The following is a 25,813-nucleotide window of genomic DNA, read 5'->3' on the forward strand; positions in this document are numbered from 1 at the left end:
AAAGGTGTTGATTCATTCCAAACAAATAGTGGGTTTAAACCTCACATTAAGTTGATCTTTCTCCAACCCTAGCCATGACAGTAACATGCACTGTCTCCTTTCCTTCTCTATGAACAGTATGCTTTGTCTAGCATGCAGGAAACCATACTTCTCATTGTATGCTGATACATGTGAGAATAATCAAATCAAATAAAGTGATAGCATTGTTGTAAGAAATGTGTAGGTACCTTTATTTTGGCCAGCAGTGAGCAGACTATGACTAAACTCAGCTGCTTGCCTTTATATCCCTTGCCACTAAGAGGTATATTTCATGTAAAGTTTTTAAGAGATAGGAATGGCTGGCGTTGGGGTTGCAGGAGGTTGGGTGGATGAATCTACCTGGGAGGTTCAGCTGCTTAATTTTAGTTTTACATAACTGAAAACCACCACTGTGTACAGTGGCAGTTGCAACATTTTCTGGAATAATGTATGTTGCTTCTTAGGTACGAACTTTTCTCTGCGGGAGTTAGGACTGACTGAAGCTGCACCTCAGCCTGGCACTGGATATCGGACAGAATTGGGGCTGTCGCACCGTGGATACTCCGTAAGCGTGGGCTCGGATGCTGACACAGAAACAGATGGGGTCATATCTCCTGAAAATGCAATGAGACTTTGGGGACAAAATGCTAAGTCAACACGAAGCTCCTGCTTATCCAGTCGAGCAAACTCTGCACTCACTCTTACCGACACAGAGCTTGAGAATACAGAAAACGGTAAGAAATCAAAAACAAATTTATATTCCCATCTTGAGGAAGTTATTTGGTTGAAAAATTTGCTGGTTGTATTGCTGTTAGCATCACCCATTGTGCTGGGCTGGCATTTAATTGTCAGGACGGTTGAACCAGATTGGGAAGCTGTTTTATCATTGACAATGTATTTCTTTCGACACGGGTCTTCCTTCCTTAACAAAAAGGTATTGAACCTTTTGTCGGTGAAACACCATGACACAAATCACGCCAAACACATCATTGCGTTACTTGCACATGACACCTTTTGCAATAAAAACGATGTGCTCCTCTGCTGTTTTCTCTCCTGGGCATAAAGTCAATGTTTTTTTGTTAAACTGAAGAAAGGCTAACACAAAGGTCAGTGTTCTGTTTTCAGAAAATGGCAAATATATATTATGGCAACTATGTATATTTATATTGTGTCTTTAATGCAATAAAAGATCCCAATGTGCTTCAGAAGTGCATTAGAAATCAAAATGTGACCCCGAGATAAGATCAGAGGATCAAAAACATGGGCTAATAGGCAAGTTTGATGGAATGTCGTAAAGATGGAAAATGGGACAGAGAAATGGAGTGTTGTAGGCAGGGTATTCCAGAGCTAATGGCTGAGGCAACTGAAGGCATGACCACCAACATAGAACACTACAGCACAAACAGGCCTTTTGGCCCACAAGTTGCGCTGATCATACCCCTACCTATTAGGCCTACCTATAACCCTCAATCCCATTAAATCCCGTGTACTCGTCCAGAAGCCTCTTTAAAGACCCCAATGAGTTCACCTCCACCATCACCAACAGCAGCCGATTCCACTCACCTACCACCCTCTGAGTGAAAAACTTACCCCTGACATCTCCTCTGGACCTACTCCCCAGCTCCTTAAACCTGTGTCCTCTTGTAGCGACCACTTCAGCCCTGGGAAATAGCCTCTGATCTATACCTCTCAACATCTTATAAACCACTATCAGGTCACCTCTCGTCCTTTGTCTCTCCAGGGAGAAAAGACCGAGCTCCCTCAACCTATCCTCATAAGGCATGCCACCCAATCCAGGCAACATCCTTGTAAATCTCCTCTGCACCCTTTCAATGGCTTCCACATCTTTCTTGTAATGAGGCGACCAGAACTGCACACAATACTCCAAGTGAGGTATGACAAGCATCTTATAAAGCTGCAGCATTATCTCCCGACTCTTAAACTCAATCCCTCGATTAATGAAGGCTAGTACACCATGTGCCTTCTTGACCATACCCCCCATCTGCGAGGCCAATTTAAGAGTCCTATGGGCCCAGGCCCCAAGGTCCTTCTGATCCTTTACACTGCTAAGAGCCCTACACTTGATATTGTACTCTTTCATCCCATTGGACCTGCCAAAATGGGCCACTACACATTTATCTGGGTTGAAGTCCATCTGCCACTTCTCCTCCCTGTCTTGCATCCTATCTATGTCTCACTGCAGCTTCTGACATCCCTCCAGACTATCCACAACACCACCAACCTTCGCGTCATCAGCAAACTTACCAACCCATCCCTCCACTTCCTCATCCAGGTCATTTATGAAAATTACAAACAGCAAGGGTCCTCGAACAGATCCCTGGGGCACTCCACTGGTGACTGAACTCCATGCAGAAAAAGACCCATCTACAACCACTCTCTCTCTGCTTTCTGCAGGGAAGCCACTTCTGGATCCACAAGGTAACACCCCTTGGATCCCATGCCGTCTCACTTTCTCCAGAAGTCTTGCATGGGGGACCTTATTGAACGCCTTGCTGAAGTTCACATAAACCACATCCACCGCTCTTCCTTCGTCAATGTGTTTAGTCACATTTTCAAAGAACTCAACCAGGCTCGTAAGGCATGACCTGCCCTTGACAAAGCCGTGCTGACGACTTTTGATCATACTAAACTTCTCTAAATGTTCATAAATCCTGTCCCTCAGGATCCTCTCCATCAACTTACCAACCACTGAGCTTAGACTCACTGGTCAGTAATTTCCTGGGCTATCCCTGTTCCCTTTCTTGAATATAGGAACCAAATCCGCAATCCTCCGGAACCTTTCCCGTCTCCATCGACGACGCAAAGATCATCGCCAGAGTCTCTGCAATCTCTTCCCTCACCTCCCACAGTAACCTGGGGTACATCCCATCCGGTCCTGGCGACTTACCTATCTTGATGCAATTCAAAAGTTCCAACACATCCTCTTTCTTAACTTCCACATACTCAATCTTTTCAGTCCTCCGCAAATCTGCAGTACAACCACCCAGATCATTTTCCACCGTGAATACCGAGGTAGAGTATTCATTAAGCATCTCTGCCATTCTACTGGTTCCGCACAAACTTTTCCCCCTTCACCTTTTATAGGTCCTATGATGCAGCAATGGTGCAGCAATTAATATTGGGCATACTCAAAAGACCAGACTTAGAGAAGCACAGATATCAGAGAACTGTGGGACTACAGGACATTACAGAGATTGGGAGGGCATAGAGGGATTTGAAAGTAAGGATGAGCATTTTAATATCATGGGGCAGGATTCTCCAGCCATTGACACCAGTGGGATTTTCTGGTTCCGCTGCAGTGAATGGAACTTTGGCTGGTTTGTAGTGGCGGCAGCATGTGAACAGCGGAAAATTTCAGCCATGATGTTTCTTCACCTGGAAGACAATATAGGCCAGCGAGCACAGAGGTGATGGGTGACTGAGTTAAGACACAGGCAGCAGAGTTTTGACCGAACTCAATTTTATGGATGGTAAGATGTGGTAGACCAGCTGGAACTGTGTTAGAATAATCAGGTCTAGAGGTAACAATAGCATGAACGAAGGTTTCAGTGACACAAGAGCTGAGGCAGGGGAAAAGTTGGGTGATATTATAGAGGTAGAAATAGAGGGTTTTAATGTTGCCTCTAGAGCAAGTACAGGGTTGGAAGCTCAGCTCAGGGCCAAATGTGACACTGATATTCATTGAGCAAACTAGAAGCTACTGGAATGTTGTAGCGTATGGTGTGCCAAAGGCAATATGGGCCATTATTAAAGAACAACAAAATTTTTACTGAATGATCCACGGGATTCATAATTGGGTGGGTGCTTTTACTGTTTGGTGTAATTAGTGGGCACCACCAATACTTGGCTGAGAGTCTTCCTTTCTTATGTTTGAGTTGGCAGTTCATTATGATACAAATACTAACTACTTGCAATTTGTTACAGCCTTTGGTGGTGTCTGAAAGTATACTTGTTACAAACATTATGCCCTCTTACTTGATTTTATAGTTCTCCAAATCTATGACACTTCTCAAATCTCAATTCCATCTTTCCAACAAATGAACTTAAACCATTCGCAAATCAATCCGTCTTTGATCAGCCCAATAATTCAATTAATTTCCCAAACCTTTCATTATCGCTAATTCTGATTCCTGCACTGCATGGCCATAACAGTACTGACCGATGTTCCACAGCTTTCTAAACCCGTCACGCTTTGTTTGGTGTCTTGTCTCATTTTATACCAATGATTCTGCAGTCTCTCATAAGGACTCTTTTTTATGTGGCATTATGATCCGTCTTAAACATTCTGAACCAACTTCAACTCTGATTGTAATGTCTTTGAATGCACTTCAGAGCTGTGACACGAACCTTTTGAACAAGAGCATCACAGTGTTCCACTTTCTACTAGTCGTTCCTTCAGATCCCTTGACAAGGCAATTGCTTGTAACTCCGCCCTCATTCATTTCTCCTCCACTTTGTGTCATAATTACAGACAGTCCTAAAGAGAAAGCTAATCTATTTGGATTCTTTTTCACATTCGGCTCTATTTCGAGAACCTTCATGGAGAATTTTCCCTCAATCTGTTTTATCATGATGACTAATGTTAAATTTATTCCTTCCAGCTCTTTTCCAATCATCTGTTCCTGTCTCTAAGGCTACTGGGCCTGATGCTACCTTTCTTATCATATTCAAGGTATCTGATTTACCGTTGCTCGATATCCTTCCCCGTTCTTTCCTCCGGCCACCTTGAAAATTTGTTTTTGCTTATCGTATCCTTCATCAAAAATGACATAAGAAACATAGAAGCTGGAAACAGGAGTAGGCCATCCGGCCCTTCAAGCCTACCCTGACATTCATTATGATTATGGCTGATAATCAGATTCAATATCCTAATCCCCCCTTCCCCTTCCCTTTAGCCCCTAGAGCTATATCTAAGTTCTTTTCAAAATCACACAATGTTTTGGTCTCAACTACTTTCTGTGGTAGTGAATTCCACTCTCTGGATGAAGAAATTTCTCCTCACCTCAGTTTTGAAAGATTTGCCCCTTTATCCTCAAACTATGATTTTAGTTCTTGACTCCCCCCACCATTGGGAACATTCTTTCTGCATCTACCCTGTCTAACCCTGTTAGAATTTTACAAGTTTCTATGAGATGGCCCTTCACTCTTCTAAACTCCATCTCTTATCTTTAATAGCACTGCCTTGTTACCAGAAGGCCATAATTTGCTATCAAATTAACAATGAGGCTTCTGGCGCTCTCCAATATTTATGGTGCAAATAGTACAGCAACTTCAGGCAAGGGGAAGATGCCTGATTGAACACAAAAAAAGTCCAAGCGCTGGTGTTGGAGTTGGATGTTCTTATGTTATTTTCAGAAAAATGTCATCTCAGTATCAAAATGCATTAAATGGTGTGAAGTTTGTTTATTTCTACAGTAAATGCAAGCTACAGAATTCCCCTCAAAAAGTTAAATCTTTCCATTTTGCCCTATTTATCCTTTTTGAAATGTTAAATACCAATAAACCTCACAGGTATCGGAAACGAAAATTATGAGAACTTCATTGCATCAGACTTTTTGAAAAATATTGATTTTAAGTTGGGAGATGTATGTCAAGACTCTGTGGAGATTCTGATGCACACAAATGTACTGAAATTGCCTGAGAAGTTTAAACATCCAATGTGCTGTCTCCGCTACCCAGGACATTTCACACAAGTCTCTGATACTTAGCTCTGTGTTAGAGACTAGGCATGATATGGAGATGCTGGTGTTGGACTGGGGTAAACACAGTAAGAAGTCTGACAACACCAGGTTGAAGTCCAACAGGTTTACTTGGTAGCAAATACCATGAGCTTTCGGAGCGCTGCTCTTTCGTCAGGTGAATGGGAGATCCGTTCACAAGCAGGGAACATAAAGACATAAAGTCAATTTACTGACTAATGATTGGAATGCAAGTCTTTACAGCTAATCAAGCCTTAAAGGTACAGACAATGTGAGTGGAGAGAGCATTTAGCACAAGTTAAAGACATATGTGTTATCTCCAGCCAGGACAGTTAGTGAGATTTTGCAAGTCCAGGCAAGTCATGGCAGTTACAGATAGTGTGACATGAACCCAAGATCCTGGCTGAGGTTGTCCTCATGTGTGCGGAACTTGGTTATCAGTCTCTGCTCAGTGACTCTGCTTTTTGTGTTGTGAAGGCCGCCTGCCTGGAGACAATACACATCTCTTTACCTGTGCTTAATGCTCTCTCCACTCACATTGTCTGTACCTTTAAGACTTGATTATCTGTAAAGACTTGCATTCCAATCATTATTCAGTAAATTGAGTTTGTGTCTTTCTGTGCTCTGTTTGTGAACAGATCTCCCACTCTCCTGACGAAGGGCAGCGCTCCGAAAGCTAGTGGTGTTTGGTACCAAGTAAACCTGGTGTTGTGAGACTTCTTACTTAGAGACTAGGGCCAGATACATGGCACATACCTACACACTTACCCTGGAAATGTCGTTCTAGCTAATACCTGCTCTAACTCAGTAAATGGACAGTGTAACTGAACTGAGCACTGCAACAAACCACCTACCCCAATCAAACTCCCCATCCCCATCCCCATCCCCAACCTGACCCAAATACCCTTCCCTTTACTTGATCTGAACATTGCCACCCCCAGTCCCATCACTCTAGATTCCTCCATCGTTCTGAACTCCTCATCCCCTTCCCGTGGTGCCTTCCCATTGCAATCACAGAAGGTGCAACTCTGCCCCTTTACCTCCTCCTCCTCACTGTCCAAGGCTTCAAAAACCCTCTTCAGGTGAAAAAATGTTTCACTTGTACCTCCTTCAATTTGGTCTATTGTATTCGCTGCTCCCAACACGGCCACCTCTCCATTAGGGACACTAAACGCAGACTGAATGATTGCCTTATGGAACACCTTTACTCAGTCTGCAGGCATGGCCTTGACCTCTAGGTCACTTGCCATTTTGACACGCCATCCTGCTGTCATGACCACATGTCCATCCTTGGCCTGTTGCAATGCTACAGTAAAGCCCAACACAAACTGGAGGAGCAGCACCTCTTCTTCCAATTAACACTTAACATTAAGCTCAACAACTTCAGACCATGAATTCTCTCTGCCATTTTGATTCTCTTTTCTTTAAACCAATTTTTATTCTAAATCCTGCCATCCCACCCACTCCTGCAAGCCCCAACAAAGCCATGTCACTTGCTTTGCTCTCATAGAGTGCTGACCCTTGATCTGCTATTAATACTTTCTGATATCTTATCTTTAAGCCACTGTCATTAGTCTTTAGCACTCCCTTTGTCGTGTGCCCCTGACATCTTTGTCAAATCCTAGCTCCCACCTCTCGCTGACTTTCTGATTTGCGCCACTCCCTCTTAAACAATAGAAAATCCATCACATTTTTTCCTCTCTTTAACTCTGAAGCGGAGTCATATGGATTAGTGACTTTGTTTCTCTCTCCGTAGATGTTGCCAGATGTGCTGAGTTTTTCAAATCTTTTCTTTATTCCACTATTCTAGGTCTGACATGATTTAATGATTTCCCCAAACTGATTCAACTATCCCATCCCCTACCAACCAACCCGACCATCACCGCTGCCCCCTCAGCAACTGTCCTTCTTCTGTTCCAACTATACCCGTATACCTGACCCGAGTCTACCCCCTGACCTGACCATAGCCCTGACCCAGCTATAACCTGTGATCCAAATATTTCCCTCCAACCTGACTATCCCAACCAGACCCATCTATCCCTCCCCTCACCCACTGAGCCACCCTGACTATCCCCCAACCAACTACCCCTCATCCCCCACTCCTGAGTTGCCCCAACTACCCCCCAATCCAACTACCCCTCATCCCCCACTCCTGAGTTGCCCCAACTACCCCCCAACCCAACTACCCCTCATCCCCCACTCCTGAGTTGCCCCAACTATCCCCCCAACCCAACAATCCCTCTTCCCCACTGTCTAAGCCACCCAGACTGTCCTCCGACAACAATCCTTCTTCCCCCAATCCCTTGAGCCGCCCTGACTATTCCCCAGTCCCAACTATCTCTCTTGCTCCACCTTCTGAGCTACCCTGACTATTCCCCCAACCCGACTATCCCTCCCCCTATCCCTGAGCTGATCTATCACCCCCATCCCAACCACCTCTCCCCTCACCCCCTGAGCTGCCCTGACTATCCCTCTGCCCCAACCCCCTAAGCAGCTGTGACTATTCCCCCAACCTGACCATCCCTCTTCCCCACCCACTGAGCCCTCAACCCGACTATCCCTCTGCCCCCACCCCCTGAACTGCCCTGACTATCCTTTTGCCCCTTGATTTGACCCAGCTATCTCCTCCTGACCCGACCTGACTATTCTCCAATGCACCCATTTCCTGCAATTTACCAGGCAAAAAAATGTATAAATCTGAACATGCAGGGTAAATCTAAGGAACAGCAGTGCTGCTCTTCAATTATTCAATGCCTTGAATGTTGTGGCCAAGTTATAATTACAGCATGGTTTTCAGCAATCCCATTCCAGCAGTGACCTTGCTTCCTATGTTAGGCAACTTTGGAACACTTCCCTTGGACACTTGAGTGAATTATCTGTCATTGTTTTGAACATTCCTAAAAGCTTTAACAGGGTCTGACATTGCAATTTAGAACAAGCTGACTTTGTACCCATCAAAGCTATCTTCATGGCAATAAAGTTTGCTTTGAAATCATCCTGCCTTAGATCTGATTCTTTTCCCATCAATTTAGGAGCACTCCAGGGGTCTCCCTCTTCTTCTACTCTATTCCTTCTTCACATAAAAAGCTCCTTTCATTTACCCTCCAGCCTTGTCTATATTTTTGACGATGATTCCATTCTATATCATCAGCTTATCTCTCATCACATGCCTCATGCACACGAAGCCAACAGCCCTCCTGCAATGCAATAGCTCAGTCAGAAGATCTTGATTTCCATAATGCCATTCAATAAGGCAGTAATAATCTTGACTGAATTTGCTTGAAACTACAACAGTTCTGCTACTGCGACTTAGGTGGAACAACGGAAGCTCATTGTATGTGAGCTGATGGAGTGATTTTTCACTTCAAGTTGCAGAAAGTTGGGAAAAGTGCTGAGAAAATTCCAACACCTGTTCCGATCAATCTTTCAAAGAAGAGTTTTTGTGTAATTCCTGGTTAGACTTACGAGAGGGGAGAGATACAAAAGGTCCAGAGGGGCAATTGTTTCACACAAAGGGTGGCGAGTGTCTGGAACAAGCTGCCAGAGGTAATAATCGAGGCAGGTACAGTTTTGTCTTTTAAAAATCATTTAGACAGTTACATGGGTATGATGGGTATAGAGGGATATGGGCCAAATGCAGGCAATTGGGACGAGTTGGACCAAAGGGCCTGTTTCCATGCTGTAAACCTCTGACTCTTATGACTGTAAATCCCTCTGAATGATTCCACTTTTTACTGTTCATGTATTAGCATTCCTGGCCTTGCTATCACCTCTAACTTCAACTCCAACCTTAAATAGTACCATGTTAACTTTGCATTTTCGAAGCCTTGATGCACCCTTCATACCAGGCGCTGAACTGTGTCTGTTTACAGCAAGCACAACATAAAATTAAATATTGTTCTTTTATCTGGGGAGGTTTCCTTGACATTTTTTTTCTTCCTTTCCCAATCTTGTGTTCCTCCTAGAATTTTCAAAATTCGAAACCCTGGTTTAGCATCAATGAATTACTTCTTGCTTACATATCTTGTCATTCTGTACTTTTCAATTACAGACTTTGGTCTTTTGCATTGTTTTCAAGAGTTGCGACACCAATGGGGTCTAAATTATTCAGCCCCTGAAAAGGGTAAGGGGATTATAATGTGTGATCACCCATATCAGTTGTTTGAAATGTAGTCGGCACATTAACTTCTGTTGCACGCTCATTATAACAATTTAAGTGTGGAGCCAGTGCCAACCATGATGTTAATGTACTGCATACAACAGCAGGGGCCTCTGATTGATCTTTGTTAGAACGAGTTGAAGCTAACCTGCACGGGAAAATTTAACCGCACCTCTTAAAGAGGAGATACCTTGAGCAGGATATTTTTCCATCTCTGTAGCGTTGTCAATGGGGTTCCCTGTTGAACACACCCCTTGCTGCCGAGAAAGCCTTGTTGGGGGTGTGCCATTGGTGAGATGGTAAGATCCCTCCAGCGCGAAGAAGACTTTTGGCACTCTGTTTGGGACAGGTGCTGGCAGGATGACAGTGTGATCTGGGAAGCACTGAAGAATGGTGCAATGTGAGAGAGAATGGGCTCCAAAGTTGTTGGATGCAGGAGGGATATAATGTACCTGTCATTGAAATTCGGGCAGCTTTCTGCTGTCCACTGCTGGATATTATCAGAGCACATGCATCAGTGTTTTATCCAGCACAATTCATGGCAGTTGTAAGCATGCCGGTATCATGTATTATTTTAGTCCCCAGTGAACATTCAGTTTCATACCCAATAAATCCAGGAGCAGCAGAGTGTTACATTTGCCAAAGAAATTGATAACTCCCTTTGAAAAGAGATCAAAAATTCCAGTTATTATCTGAAAGAATGATGCAAGATGTCATATTTCAATACTTTTACTGCAACAAATGAGCACAAAAACACCATCAACTAAAAGTACGTTTCTTTCTGTAGGTCACTTATACTTTAACTACTTTACTTGAAAACTGCTATACTTTAACTACAGAAAGTTACAGTCCCTGTTTTTATGCCTACTGTCCTTCACGCTCTTCACTGTCATTTTAGCAAACAGCCTGCTGTTCATACCAACTTCCAGTCGGTTCTTATTTCTCTGCTTTATTGTGTTGTGACTCCAGGTGACTGTTTCCAGGAGCTTTCCTCAGCTTTTGGAGTGTGTCTTAAATACAGCACCAATGTAAATCCTGTTCTGATGATTCTTCTTCCCTTGACCACACTAGGATGAATCTCCCAGAATCCAGAGATGGCTGCTGGATACATCACTTTGACCAGAGATTATCTCTGTCCAGCATACAGCTGTGATAGTTTGCACAATCAAGCAGTCTTCTCTCGGATTGCTGACCACACAGAAACTCTGCTGTCTGTCATTGACTCTGAGTTTTGCAGTGCAGCAAGAGGTCCTTCAGCTCATCATGTCTGTTCTGGCCTATCACTATCTGATATTCATTCATTTGTAGGAAAGCCTGAAATCTGAGTTCAGAAATGCCTTTCCCAGGGCAACACGAAACACATTAATCTTATATCTGTTAATTAGCTACCCTTGATCCCAGCTTTTTTACGTCCTTAAAGTGAATGGATGATTTATATAACAGCCGTGTGCAACCCAATATCAACGAAACTTTTCTGGGATTCTCAGAGACCCGGGGTGGAATGTTCCCATCCCACCCGCCACAAGCATCGTAGCAGGCGGGACAAGATCATGCAAAGGTCTGTTGACCTCGGGCGGGATTTTCCTGCCTTGGAGCGAGCGCAGGCAGAAAATCCCACCCTCAGAGTCTACACATGGTAAACTATTCTGCCATTGTCTTCAAGTGTAAATATCTTGCAGCTTCTTCTCAGTTAAACAGCCTAAGACTTCCTCTTGTCTCTAACAATCAAACCACCCAAAGTTACCATCAGGTGGATAGCAGATCAGGTCACATGACCCTTTTCATTAGCCATAAATTTAAAGCTACATTCCCAAACTGTAATAATTGTAATAGGATTAAGAGGTGTATTGTTGCAGTTAGATTGCTGGCTGAACACTTGCGCTACCCCAAGGCCATTTGTTAAACATTCCTGATGACTGAGCATTGGTACATACTTGACACTTCAGGAAGTAAGTACAGGGGTTAGTCTTGTTTTCTCCTGGAAGGAGGCAGAAATTAATTAAGCTTTGCCAGTGCTATTTGCTGTGTTGTAAATTTGGCAGTTACTGTAGCGCATGGCTAGGATTCAAGTCATTGCCAAGTATGTCATTTGATGGGTAGTAACTTCAGTGGATCCTGTTTCTTTCAGACCATGGAAGTAATTTATGTTATGCTGAATCAAAGAAACAATGAAAGAAGCTGAACAATTATAGCAATGTTCTTTCCTTGTAAGGATTGGTGTGGTGCCTGTTAAATAGATGGAACCACAAGAAGCTTAGAAACACAAAAGGCTTGATAAAAACATTAATTGAATAAAAAAAATCAACACCAGCTCCTGTGACCTGCTTCTATAGCAATGTTCTGAGTATTTTTATGTTCTAGAAATTGTCACATTATCTAACTTAAGAATGTGCGACTGTAAGCAACAGTTATTCACAACAAAAAAATTAAGTTTTCCTCTGTTTAGAGATTTCTCTACTGGGAACAGTGAACACAACAGTGACGTTTTTCTAAACAGCTCTTTATTTTGCCAGCTGTAGGTTCAGCTGATGAGTATTACAGGGCAAGCTTCCAAAGTGTGGCTGAGCCATGCGCTGAGTATCTGGATTCTGAATCGATGATTAATGTATTTTATCCACATGTACTTGAACAGATACTTTCCCATGGGTCACTTTTCCTTTTTTTTAACTCAGAACAGGGAACTCATCATGTGAAATGTTTCAGCCGCTTTGTAAGTTTGGATTCAATTCCAGTTGACTAATAAATATGGTTCTAATTGGTCTTCAGGACTATTGGACTTTAGTTTGGAATCAGTCTTTACAAGCCAAGCATCCGCACCATTTTGGTAGGAATAATGGTAGGAAGGACTACTACTTACAGGGCGAAAAGCTGCGGCATGCTACGGTGCAGAGGCATCTGGGGGTCCTTGTGCATCAGTCGCAAAACCCAGCCTACAGGTGCAGCAGGTGGTCAGGAAGGCAAATGGGATGCTGGCCTTCATAGCGAGGAGGATTGAATATAAAAGTAGGGAGGTCTTGCTGCAACTGTATAGGGCACTGGTGAGGCCGCAGCAGGAGTACTGTGTGCAGTTTTGGTTGTCGCACTTGCGCAAGGATATTTTGGCATTGAAGGGAGTACAGAGGAGGTTCACTACGCTGATACCGGAGTTGAGGGGGTTGAGCTAAGAGGAGAGGCTGAATAGACTGGGCTTGTACTTGTTAAGAGTTTAGAAGGATGAGGGAAGATCTCATTGAGACGTATAAGATGATGAAAGGGATGGATAGGGTAGAGGTGGAGAGGTTCTTCCTGCTCGAAAAGGACAGCAGGACTAGAGGGCACAGCCTCAAGATAAGGGGGGGTGCAGTTTAGAACAGAGTTGAGGAGGAACTTCTTCACTCAAAGGGTGGTGAATCTCTGGAATTCTCTGCCTGTTGAAGTGGTGGAGGCTACCTCGCTAAATATATTTAAGACGCAGGTAGATAGGTTTTTGGTAGGCAAGGGGATTAAGGGTTATGGGGAGAAAGCGGGAAAGTGGAACTGAGCCACTTCAGATCAGCCATGATCTTATTGAATGGCGGGGCAGGCTCGAAGGGCTAGATGGCCTACTCCTGCTCCTATTTCTTATGTTCTTTTGTTCATTCTACGACAGTCACAATTGAGTTGGACTGGTCATATGGCCAGAATGCCTGACACTTGTTTACCAAATCTATAAAAGAGTTGACTTTGGGGTATGCACTCATGATGATTAAAGGGAGCACTACAAAGACCCATTGCAGGCTTTAGGAGTTTTGATATCAATCATGAGTCCAAGGAGAAACTTGCTCAGAATCTCTGCAGCTGACCCCACCAAATTAAAAAATGGTGCTGCCACCTTTGAAAGCAAGTGGGTATCAGAAGCAGAGGGAAAACACAAGGAGAAGAAACCCTGACGCAGCAACTTGTGGTATCCTGTCCTATTTGCAGTGGAATCTTGCTGATGTAAATCGACCTTAACGGTATCTACATATCCACATCCACCGCAATCCGACTAAACAATTTGGATAATGAACATGGTCACTTTCATCGTGATGGATAAACAAGGAAGAATGAGAGGAACAAATAAAATCATGTTGTTTGAATGTAGAATTGTGCTAGAGTACTGGTACAGCAGTATAGAACAAAGAACAGTACGGCACAGGAACGCGCCCTTTGGCCCTCCAAGTCTGTGGCAATCATTATGCCTGTCTAAACTAAAACTGTATGCACTCACAGAATCCATATCCTTCCATTCCCATCCTATTTATATATTTGTCTAGATGGCCCTTAAATGTTGCTGTTGTACCTGCTCTCCCCAACTCCCCGGGTAGCACGTTCCAGACATTCACCACCCTCTGTATAAAAAGTCTTGCCTCGCACGTCTCTTCTAAACTTTTCCCCATACATCTTAAATCTATGTCCCCTAGTACTTCACTACCCTAGGAAATAATAGACCGATTTGGATCAAAGCATAGAATGGCTACAGGACAAAAGGAGCCGATTGAGCCCATGTTGTACAGGCTGGTTCTCTGCAACAGCAATTTAGTTAGTCTCATGCCCCTACCCTTCCCCCATAGCAGTTCAGGTGTTCCTCCAACTGGCTTTAGAAAACCACATTTAAATATGCCTCCTTCACCTCTCAGGTGGACCATTTCAAACACAAACCTCTTGCTATGTAAGAAAATGCCACCCCATGTCACTTTTGGCTCTTGTCAATCACTTGAAATTTATCCTCCACTACCAGTGGGAACAATTTTTCTCCATCCGTTCTGTTTAGAAACTCATGATGAAACCCTCTATCGAATTCTCTCTCGATCTTTCCTAAGGAGAACAACCCCACTTCCAGAAACTATCAAAATAACTGAAGTTTCTCATCTTACATATCATTTCACATCTGCCTTAGAGGTTGCATCGTGGCACTGTGGTATCCGGGTTCAATTCCCAGCTTGGGTCACTATCTTTGTGGAGTCTTTACAAAGACAGTGTCTATGTGGGCCTCCGGGTACTCTCGTTTCCTCCCACAGTCAAAAAATGTGCAGGTTAGGTGAATTGGCCATGCTAAATTACCCCTTCGTCTGGGGAATTAGCAGGCTATGTACATGGGGTTACGGAGACAAGGCTGAGAAAAATTGTTGTTGGTGCAGGCTCAATGGGCCAAAAGGCGTCCTTCTGCACTGTAGAGATTCTGTGATCCTCTCTAAAGTCTTCACATTTTTCTTGAAGTGTAGTGCCCAGAATTGAACACACTGATGAGTCTTTAAAAAACATCGGTTCAGCCTCAAACTGGATCATAGTTTCCTGCTTCTGTCATTGCAAGGGCAGAATTTTATCTGTATAGGGGGATCGGCTCTGTTTGGGGGGGGAGCGGACAGCTGGAGATTGAAGCCTCGAAAAAAAATAACAGCACGTAGGGAAGCCTACTTGTTTCTGAAATCTTTCATAATAATAAGGTTGTGCTCACAATTGCGTGAAAAACCCCCTTGAAAGTATAGGCTCAAATATTTAATTATATTAAATAGCAATTAAATGGCAATTTAACCTTCTATTCTGGCTTTAACAAATAGCATAAGGATTTCTTGAGCTGCATGGATCTCGCCAGAACCTACAAGCTGAATGCACAGCGGGAAGTCATTGAACATTGAAACTGACATGCCAGAATGCATCTTAATTGTGGAGGAGAGCAGCTGCAGCCATGCCTGTGGCTTGTACTCGAAACACTTGTGTGAGAGCATGATTTACAGGACAGGAACAACTTTTTAAATTCATTTGACTGACTGTGGTTCGTCCTTGTTATAAACCGACCGATCCTCTGCCTCAGAATGGGGACAGCTTATGCTGCCATTATATCGATCTCTGAAGAGGAACAGAAGAAATAGTAACACCAACACCGAACAGGAGCGGTCACTGCAGCTGTCTTCTCCACAGTTAAATGTCACTCCATGGGACAAAAGAGAAGGACACAGAGCTGCAACCCCAAGGAGACAATACCCTCCTAGTAGGAATGTATAGTCAGAGGACTAGCTTTCCCAGCACAATGAAACAATAGTGCCTCAGAATGATCAGGATCTCACTGCAGCTCTCTGTTGATATTTTCAGCCCCCTTTAAAGGGAGCTGTGAGTATGATATCCCAATGGCCATCAAGATCACCACCCTGAGTTGATTTGCCTCCTGGGAAATGGGGAAATCTGCAGGACCTCATAATTCACTATCCATCAATTTGTTTCCCATTTAACAATTTCATATATTCCAAGGCTGTCCCAGGTATGCACTTTGACCCTGTGGCCAGTGAGGTGCAGAGAGTTCCTGCCTTTGCTGGATTTCCACAGGTTCCAAGAGTCATAAGCAGCACAAATATGGCAAGTTGTCATCATTTTGTGGATGACATCTACTTATGGTCGCGGATTTCTGCGTGACTGAAGATGATGCCCTTCATATGACTGAACAGGCTAATTCTCAACACATGATCATGGAATTGTTGAATTGCTACAGTGTAGAAGAAGACCATTCAGCCCATTGAGTCTGTACTGACTGTCCAACAGAGCATCTTAACCAGGCCCACCTGCCGCCTGATTCCCATAACCTCACACATTTACCTGCTAATCCCAACCTACACATCTTGGGACATGAAGGGGCAATTTACCTAACCCTTTGGGCTTTGGGAGGAAATAGGAGTACTCGGAAGAAACCCACACAGACACATGGAAAAGATGCAAACTCCACACAGTCACCCAAGGATGGAATTTGGTGCTGTGAGGCAGCAGTGCTAACCATTGTGCCACCATGCTGCCTATGATCTTTGGAGAGATGGGACAGGACCTGAGATCCGAAGTGCAGAATTTGCTTCCTTCACTTTCCTTCTTTGCCATCACTATGTCTCATCATTAAGACATTGTGACTCAAGCTTGAAGAACAAGTTGTCGTCATGTTAAATGATTGGTTACAAACTCCTCTTAGTCACTAATGTCAATGTTGCTGTGCTTCAAGGAGAACTTCAGAGTGTCTTTTGTAGTGTTTTCTTTATCCACCCCAGAACATTGGCCATTTCACCGTTGAGGAAACAGGACCTGGCAGGGGAGATGCTTTTCGGCCATCAAGGCATTGAATCCAATCTGTCGATGTTAATTTTGAAGGAGTTTTGGCTGAATGTTGAAGATGACTTCAAGAGCCATTTGTTCAAGGGTACTCCCATTAAATCTGGAGGATGGGATGAAGCCATTGCTGGTGGAATTTTTCTCAGCTCTGATGCTCACTTCAAGTCTCACTGCAATACATGATTGTAGTGATGGCAACTGATTTTACAGCAGAACATTTATTGACATGCGGAAGTCTCTGTTATCAAACACTCACAGCCCTAGTTTGTAGAAGGCTGAGCTGATGCAGTTGATGCGGTGTTGGACCTCCTCGTTAATGGTGGGCTTTGAGGGGAGTGGCTGCCAAGATATGGGAAATGCTGAACATATTCCAGATTCTTTCCTTCAACAGACATGGGAGGCAGGATATTTGGCAGACCTGGCATGAGTTAATCTGAGTTTTATTTTGTAGTATTTAAAGCCAAGTTTCTTGTATGCAGGATTGAAGAGATTGAAATTGGTTTGCAAATCTAGTGCAGAGTGGACAAAGACACTGCAGTCATCTATAGATGGTACACCACGTATGTCTGTGGTGGTGAGTAAAGTTTTGGCGTGGAGGTGACTGTGTTTCGGGAGTTTTCCGTCTAGGTGCTATTTCATACTGACTCCCGAGGACAGTTGATCCTTTGAGGTGAATCTGTTCTTCTATCCTTTTACACTAGCTGCTAGCCTTTAGCGGTTATCCAGTACTTTATTGACACTTCTATTGTTTGTAACTCAATCCATACAGATTCTGTCCATGGCTCTTCCAGGACTCCCTATTTCTCTACCACTATAATATTCTCCTTGAGTAATTCTGCTACTCTTCATCTTTTATTTCTATCCTTGTCTTCTCTGAACTCCTGTATCCACGGAACCATTTCTGCCATTTTTGAATCATTTCTCCATCATCATCACACTGTCAGGTTTCCAGTTCACCAACCTTATTTGCCATGCTTTGTTTATATACATGAATTTGACCTTCTTACATTTCCTCTTAATCTGACCATGCTGCATGCCTTATTAATTCACAATTTATCCCAATTGTCTCTCCCAATCTTTTGAGCATTATGTTTTCTTCTTTTTATTGTGAAGTCTTTGTTCCCATCCACATACCAAATTTGTTTAGACGCCCCCATACCATCTCATGATTACACTCGTCCCAGATCTGTTCATAAGCAACCTGTACTGTATATCTGGGCCTCATTTCACCATAGCCAATCCTCCTATACCGGAAAAGCTCTGCACGTCATTACCATCTCTCCAGCCACTCGTTCATTTGTTCCATCTGTCCATTTCTACGCTGACCATCACATAGCACCAACAATAATCCAGAAGTTATTGTCTTTGGGGTGTTGCTTAACGTTTTCATTTCTAGCTCCTTAAATTCCTCCTGCAAGACCTCACCCACTCTTCCTATCTTTGTGATACGGACCATGAAGTCTGGCTGTTCAGTTTCCCCTCTCGGAGTACAGTGCAGCATCTCATTGACATCCTGGAACGAAGGAGGTGACGTAGCATGCTGTAATTATATCCGCAGGCACAAAAATGCCTTATCTGCCTCCATAACTATAGAAATCCCCATCTGTCATGCTTTTCCAGTCGTCTTCCTTCTTTCCTAAAACCCAGAACTCGAGCTTCTCCAGCTGATGGTATTTCCTATCCTCTAGTTGTTCAAGGCAGGTTATGCTCCCTGGAGTTCCTACATGGCACAGGATATGCATTCCATGTTCAATTTATGTTGATTCATCCTTCTTTGAGAAGAGGTATAAAATTGCTAAGCTTAATTAAAAGCATATCAGAATATCTGTAATATGAGGCACTGAACTGATTAGTAAGCTTGCTGCTATATCAGGGCTATTATCTTCACTTGGACACACTTAGTAGGCTGCAACTGCACGTTTAAACATGTGTGCAATTTTGTTTCCGTTACTGAGACTGCTTTTGAGAAAATGAGAGGCATGACAGATAGTGCTATTCATCTTTCACTACAACCAGTCTTGAGGGAGATAGATCTGGAATTAGAAATGTGCTAGAGCAAGTGAAACAAAACGAGTCAGAGAAAGCTATTCATGTAAGAATAAAAGGAAACGAGGACTTGATTTGAAAATAAAGCACAAGTAAAACATGCTACTCTCTTAAATAGACCAGATTTTTGTCATAATTAAATGCTGAGGAATTCATTATTTTGACAATACAAGTCAAATTCTGTTTTTGTGAGATGAAGTTTTGGAGTTTTTATTGTTGCTATGAGAGTAACATTGCATGATTTCATAAAGCCTAAAAAAAACTATGAACTCAAGTTCCCTGAGTAGGGCTTGAATCCTTAACTTTGGCCTCATAGATCCGTGCCACTAGCGAACAAAGGAGGAATATGGCAACGTCTCAGTGAAAAAGCCTTCTTGTTCAAAGATGTTTCTCTACACCTCCTGGTAGTCAGCTCAATGACATAATTAGTAAATGCCAAAGATCACTGCAGCTATCAGTCACTTAAACACGGAAATAATACATTGCTCTCAGACAAAAGCCACACAGAATATCATTCATGATTCTCCTGGAATTTTTCAATAAGCATGAAATGATGGAGTAATTGTGCATAAAAATGAATAAAATATCTCCATTTGCTCAATTGGCAAAAGCAATGTGCAATTGTGATGCTTGCACTGAATATGCCAGTTTAAATTCTTGGCTTGGGCTGTTATCTGATTGTAGCAAGAATTGGTCTCAGTGCTTCCAGGCAGGAGAGCGAGAAATCAACTAAGGTTCACACTCCTGGTCATGGTTCAGTTATACTTACTTAATTATGTGCACATATGTATGTCTGTCATATGAGGTCAAATCAGTTTCATCTGATGCCTTCTTGATGACGCTCTGCCTAAGCTCATGAACAAAAATGACAGGACGCTGTCAAAGCGCAGGGTGCTCTACTCTGTATCCATGGGACAATATTCCTGTACAGGTTACTATTTTCAGGAATGGAAGATGATGCAAACAGACACAAAGCAAAACAGGTCAAACAATAATGTGCTTGGCTGGCACTGCAAAGAAGAGATCAACAGAATTTAAACAAGAATCTCTCAAGCCTGCTTTCAAGAGTTCATCAAATGTACACCACACAGTGTTTAATTGTGACACAGAAAAATTAATCAATCTGTTGAAAATTTAATTGGGATTAAATTGTAACAAAATGATGAATTAAAATATATTTTTAAAATGGTGGAATGAGATTTCACTCCTAAAGATCAGAGGGAAGGAGATAGCCTAGTGGTATTATTGTTAGATTATTAATCCAGAAACTCAGCTAATGTTCAAGGGACCCAGGTTTGAATCCCACCACAGCAGATAATGGAATTTGAATTCAATGAAAAATATCCGGAATTAAGAATTTACTGATGACTGTGAAACTATTGCCGATTGTCAGAAAACCCATCTGGTTCACTAATGTCCTTAAGGGAAGGAAATCTGCCATCCTTACCTCATCTGGCCTACACAGTAATGTGGTTGACTCTCAGCTGCCCTCGGGCAACTGGAGATGGACAATAAACGCTGGCTGGCCAGCAATGCCCATGTCCCACGAATGAATTAAAAAAAAAGGCAGAATTTTTTTCATAATGTTTGTTCAGGTGAGAAAAACAGCCTGCAGCTCATTAGCCGCACTCTCAGCCTTTCTAGCTATATTTTCCAACACTCGGGAAGGAAAATGCTGCAGGTGTGGCCAATGCTGATGCATCAGTGGGGCAGGGCCAGAAATAGGCAGCAACACCAGGAATCCTGTGATCACAGGGGTGTTCCAATCTCCGATTTTAAAAAATGGACCCCCTCCACATATAGAGACCGCCCCCCCCAGTGCACAAGGGGAACATCCCCCTCAACAGATGAGGGAGACCACTGCCTAGAGGGGTGACCTTGGCACTGTCCCCCTAAGCACTGCACCCGGGGCAATGCAAAAGGACAATGCCAGGGCACTGCCTAGGCATGTGCCTCTCTCCTTGGGGTTGTACTTATTTGTATGCCCCCCATGGGTTCCCTTCATCTGGTTTCTGTTTTTAAATACTTGCTGTAAACCTTGTCAATGTGACATCACATCGGTGAGGGGGAATTCCTGATGTGAGGGCAACGTATGGCAGGAGGTCATTTAATTTATTGAAATGAGGCAGGGGCTTCCTTACATCCCCAGCAAGGAGAGGGGGAGGAATCAGAAAGCAAGATCTCACTGGCGAGATTCTCGTTTTCTGACTCTTGTGGGACTTTGCGCCCATGTCACCATTTGTGCTCATGGCAATTGCAGGTGCAAACCCCCCGCAGAATCTATAAATTTCAAATCTTTATTGAATGAAAATTATTCAGCTACGAATGCTGAATGCTTATGTTTTATATTATGTGATTGGCTGAATGTTTTCCATTTCCCAATCCGCAGAATCGACAATTCAATTAGAAGCACTGTAGACAATGGTAGTCATTATTAGAAGCTTTAAGTGAAAGCGTTTGTTCAGACGGTAATCAATTTATTTGAAATGAACAAAGGAGATGCATTTTTTTAAAATAACATCAAAAGTCCGATATCTAATTAATGACATTTCTATTAGAATATTGCTATTGCTTGGAATGTTTTCTTGAAGTCCTGTAGCCATTAACTAACTTAGCAACCATTCAACTCTGAAATTCCAGATAAAACTCAGTGAAAACTAAGTTTGAAAATACACCAGGAAGAATTTCCTTCCAGTAATCTGCCAGCCAAGAACAAGCCATTCAACAATTCAAAATATTTTGCTGATAAACTGGGACAGTTAGAGGAATAGAGGGGCTGAGTTTTGAAGAGCCAACCTTTAATGATGCTTGCCTGTTGTAATGTTTTTAATTGTCATGATCTTAATTATAGACATCTGTAATATTTAGTTACAATGCTCATTACAAGTTGTTGCCATCTCTCCATATACCTCCGGCTTTTCTTTAAATAAGCATAACGAATTGAACATGAAATTGGCAATCCACCCCAATTGTTCATCAGTTATTTGTGTAAATAAAATATTTGTTGATACCTATTCCAAGCTTGCCCTTCCTGGATGCCAGGAAGCTGCTTATTGTTCAATATTAGATCAAGGCTTCTGCTCCTTTGAGCTGATGGCAGTGCAGCCATCAACTAGACTCGGCCTGGCAGTGCACTATTGGGGAAATTTTAATCACAAGTGAGTTGGTGTTAGAATTTTATGGTGGTTTAAGAGTCAATGATTGTCCCAGCCCACTGTGCTGCTTTTGTAGGACACTCAAGCTAAGGCTGTTTCATGGGCTTCCTACTGGCTGCCACAGCCTTCGCGAGTCTCCGAGTGCCAGATTTCATGCAAATGACCCTTTCTCTATATTTGAAATATCACTAGCGGACTGAAATCTCTGGGACCGCTAATGTCTCCTTCACCGCCAGGAGTGGTTCACCCCAGCGGGATTTTCAAAATGAATCTCCCACACTCTGTGCACCGCAGAGTGCACCAGCGTAAATCAGTCCAAAAAGCCTATTCCTGCTGGAGAGGCCAGGAGCATAGCACTGAGCAGGCCACTATACATGTACCGATCTCTCAGCAGTGCTGAGATCGGTGCATGCGTTGTAGGCCCGCACTGCGAACATCATGATTGCTGGCTCGTCTTAACCCTGCGTTACCGGCCGTGCGACCCCACCAATGGCCTGAATGCTGGCCCCCCAAACATGCTTGGGCCAGCATCGAACCCCTCTTCATCCCACACCCCACTGCTCCAATCACCCAATCCACGTCCACCCGACCACCCCCCACCCCCTGCAGTCCCACTCCCTTGTTCAGGCTGACAACCCCCTTTCCTCAACCCAAATGCAGAGTGGCAGCAGGCCCTTCACCCTCACAATCACCACCCCCTCCCGCCCCCCAAAGAAGCCCAATCTCATTGGTTGTGCCAAACTCTCTGTGGGTCCTCGATTGACACCACCCCTTCAATCCAGCAAGGTTGGGCAGCCAACTCCCTGCAAGTGGGGAGCGATACTAAAACTCCAGCTGGGGTGAACCGTTCCTGGCTGGGGGTAGGGGAGGCAAAGAGAGACTACTGGGCCCGGAGACTTCAGCCCTGTGCCCGCTTACGCTCTTAAAATTGTATTCAAATTGACATTTTAATAAATTATGTGGCTCGGAGCTGCTGGCGCTGGAAATCTGGCTGCCAGAGATGTGCGGAGGCCATGGTGCCGAAACGGCCTCTGCTCAATTCTCCTGGGAGAATCACCCCGTTTAGTTTTGAACTGTTTTCAGCTGCACTAACACAACTCCACCAAGTTACCACTCTTAAATACATCCAAATATACTTTTAATCAAAAGGAGGGAAAGATTATTTTCAGTTACCTTGCTGAATTTCACTGATTCATGGAAGATTTCAGATTTGTGATTATTTAATTGATTTTTATTGAGAAATTGAACTGTCACCACCAGAATCTCGAGCACATTTTGAGTGCGATTTCATGATTGTCATCAAAATGGAAACTCTGCTTCAATATCCTCATGACAGCTAGCATCCGAAGTAAAAATATATTTTCAACAGTTGACTTTAAACTCTTACCAATAACTTGAACTGTGGAACAGATAAGGGCATACAGATTTACTGCCATGCTTATTCTACTGGGTGGATCAACAAAATGTTGTAAGCAGACAGTATTTTTAAAATAAATGCTTAAATTAAGAGATCATTGCCCTAATAACTGAGTCCAATTTTTGGTGGGAGTATGAAATTGAAAGCCCCCTGCAGTGCTTATCAGTGTGGAGGCTGGTGCTTTACCTCATATATGCATGTTAGCTTGTGCCAAGGGGGTAGGGCCAAGATGCTGCAGCAGTACCAAGGTGACACCATTAAGGAGTGGTTCCCCTTAGCTATGGTGGGGATGAGGTCTCGCCTTGTGCATGTGTGGGGGAGGAGTTGCCATACATATGTGGAGGTGGTGGTCTTTGTATGTTTGTAAGAAAGTTGAATTTAAGGCAGTTATATTTGCATGCAAAGTGCAGACAATTGAATTACAGTTAATACTTATCTTATATTTTCATCAGCTCCAATATTCTTATATTGTAACTTTCTTTTATTGTCTTAAACATTAATTTTTTAAAAATGTCCGTGTGCTTAAGCATGTTATTATCCATGTGAAAATGAAAGTAAGTCATGAATAAGAGTTTGCGTAAAGTTTTAAGCCTTTACCATGAGTTTTCACATCAGCCAGTTAACACCCTCTTATCTGCCTGCAGTCACTCAAATATGAACTAGACTCATTTCATGTTCCATGGGGTTTTGCCTCACAAAGATGCTTAATTTTTCATGATAGATACAAGGTACCCTTGTGGTTTTGTCTTTTCAAATATTCTTACAAAGAACAATTTTCTTTGTTCTTTGTACTCAAGATTTTATGGCAAGTCTAGTATCTGAGGACATATTTATGATTTCTTACTAATTACTTTTCAAAAAATCACAGAGCAAATGTGGAAAGCAATCCCAAAACTCAGCACACGATTTAAAGATGGCTGTCAACATTTTTAAAAAATTGTTTTGCAGCCATTTTCAGTGTTCACTGGACTGGCGCCTGATTCCAAAAGATTGAAAAATAGCCACTCTGGTTCCCAGCTACAAAAAAGTACTGGGAGATAAACTATGGTATTCTGTAAATCCTTAGTATCGCTGTTTGGAAAGTATTGGAAGGTATGCTGCAGGATAAAATAGGGGAACATTCTGAGTTGGTTCAAGCTAATCTCAGACAACCAGCATGATTTTAAGGGTGGGAGGTTTTGCTTGACTAAGTTATTTGATTTCTTTGAGGGGATGAAAGGCCCAGTAAATAAGGGTCAGACAGTGGATATTATCCACCTGAATTTCAGGAAGAGATTTGACAGCGTTCACAGCAATGACTCTTATATAAAATTTAAGTGCGTGGAAAGGGGATTATACCAAAATGAATCTACAAATGCTGGTCAGTAGCTGCCACAGGTAGTAGTGTATGGGGCGGTATCCAGTTGGCAGACAGTCACCACCAACTAATTTCAGTGTTAAGATTGCTGTTGTTTGTAACTTTTTATAAACAATTTAGAGGAATGCATTGTGCCAGAAGTGTCTAGCTTTTCAGGCAGTACCAATTTAGGAGCAGTGGCGAATAGTCAGTGTGGGCAAATCCAAAAGGATGTTGACAAAGAACAAATAGCTGGTTTAGTTTAAAACAGGGAAATGATTTGTTTTTTTTATTGTCACATGTACTAGTATACAGTGAAATGATATGGAGATGCTGGCATTGGACTGGGTTCGACACAGTAAGAAGTCTCACACCAGCTTAAAGTCCAACAGATTTATTTGGTAGCACCAGCTTTTGGAGCGCTGCCCCTTCATCAGGTGGAGGTTGGCAGGAAAACGTGCCAAAGCTTCTGCCCCAACCTAGTTAATTATGCTCCTAGGTGTTTTACATGGAATTCAGTGGCAGGGTAGGCCTGGATGGTGTGTCATCCACCGTCATGTCCAGGTGCCATATTGAAAAGGTTCCCAACACCACTCACCCACTTTGAAGAAAGTAGGTGGACCTCCTGAGAATGAAATTAGGTCTCCAGGAACATGCCGAGACCGGAAAATGGATCCTCTCCAAGACACCAAATCTGAAAGGTCCATCTGCAGATGCACCAGTCCGTTATTGTGGTGGCCCAAGGTCTAGGATTGTGAACAGTCTCCATCCTGAACTTCAGAGGCAGCCATAGGCATTGTACTGATGAATCCTGATATCTGCACGCCACATTTTTCCAAACTTGTTTCATGCCAGTGTGTTTTCCTGTTGGCATCT

The 25,813-nt window shown here is 43.1% G+C and overlaps 1 protein-coding gene across 5 annotated transcripts in view; it reads left to right on the plus strand.

The window, feature by feature from the left end:
* tenm4 (teneurin transmembrane protein 4) overlaps positions 1 to 25,813 on the plus strand; it is a 582,746-nt gene that overhangs the window by 203,229 nt on the left and 353,704 nt on the right. For all 5 annotated transcript variants that reach the window (XM_080197086.1, XM_080197087.1, XM_080197090.1 and 2 more), the window contains exon 3: positions 483 to 752. In XM_080197086.1, coding sequence (XP_080053212.1) covers positions 483 to 752 — 270 coding nt within the window. The remainder of the gene's footprint in view (positions 1 to 482; positions 753 to 25,813) is intronic.

This window comes from Carcharhinus amblyrhynchos, chromosome 10, assembly GCF_965287045.1.
Source record: "Carcharhinus amblyrhynchos chromosome 10, sCarAmb.v2.hapA, whole genome shotgun sequence".
NCBI lineage: Eukaryota > Metazoa > Chordata > Chondrichthyes > Carcharhiniformes > Carcharhinidae > Carcharhinus > Carcharhinus amblyrhynchos.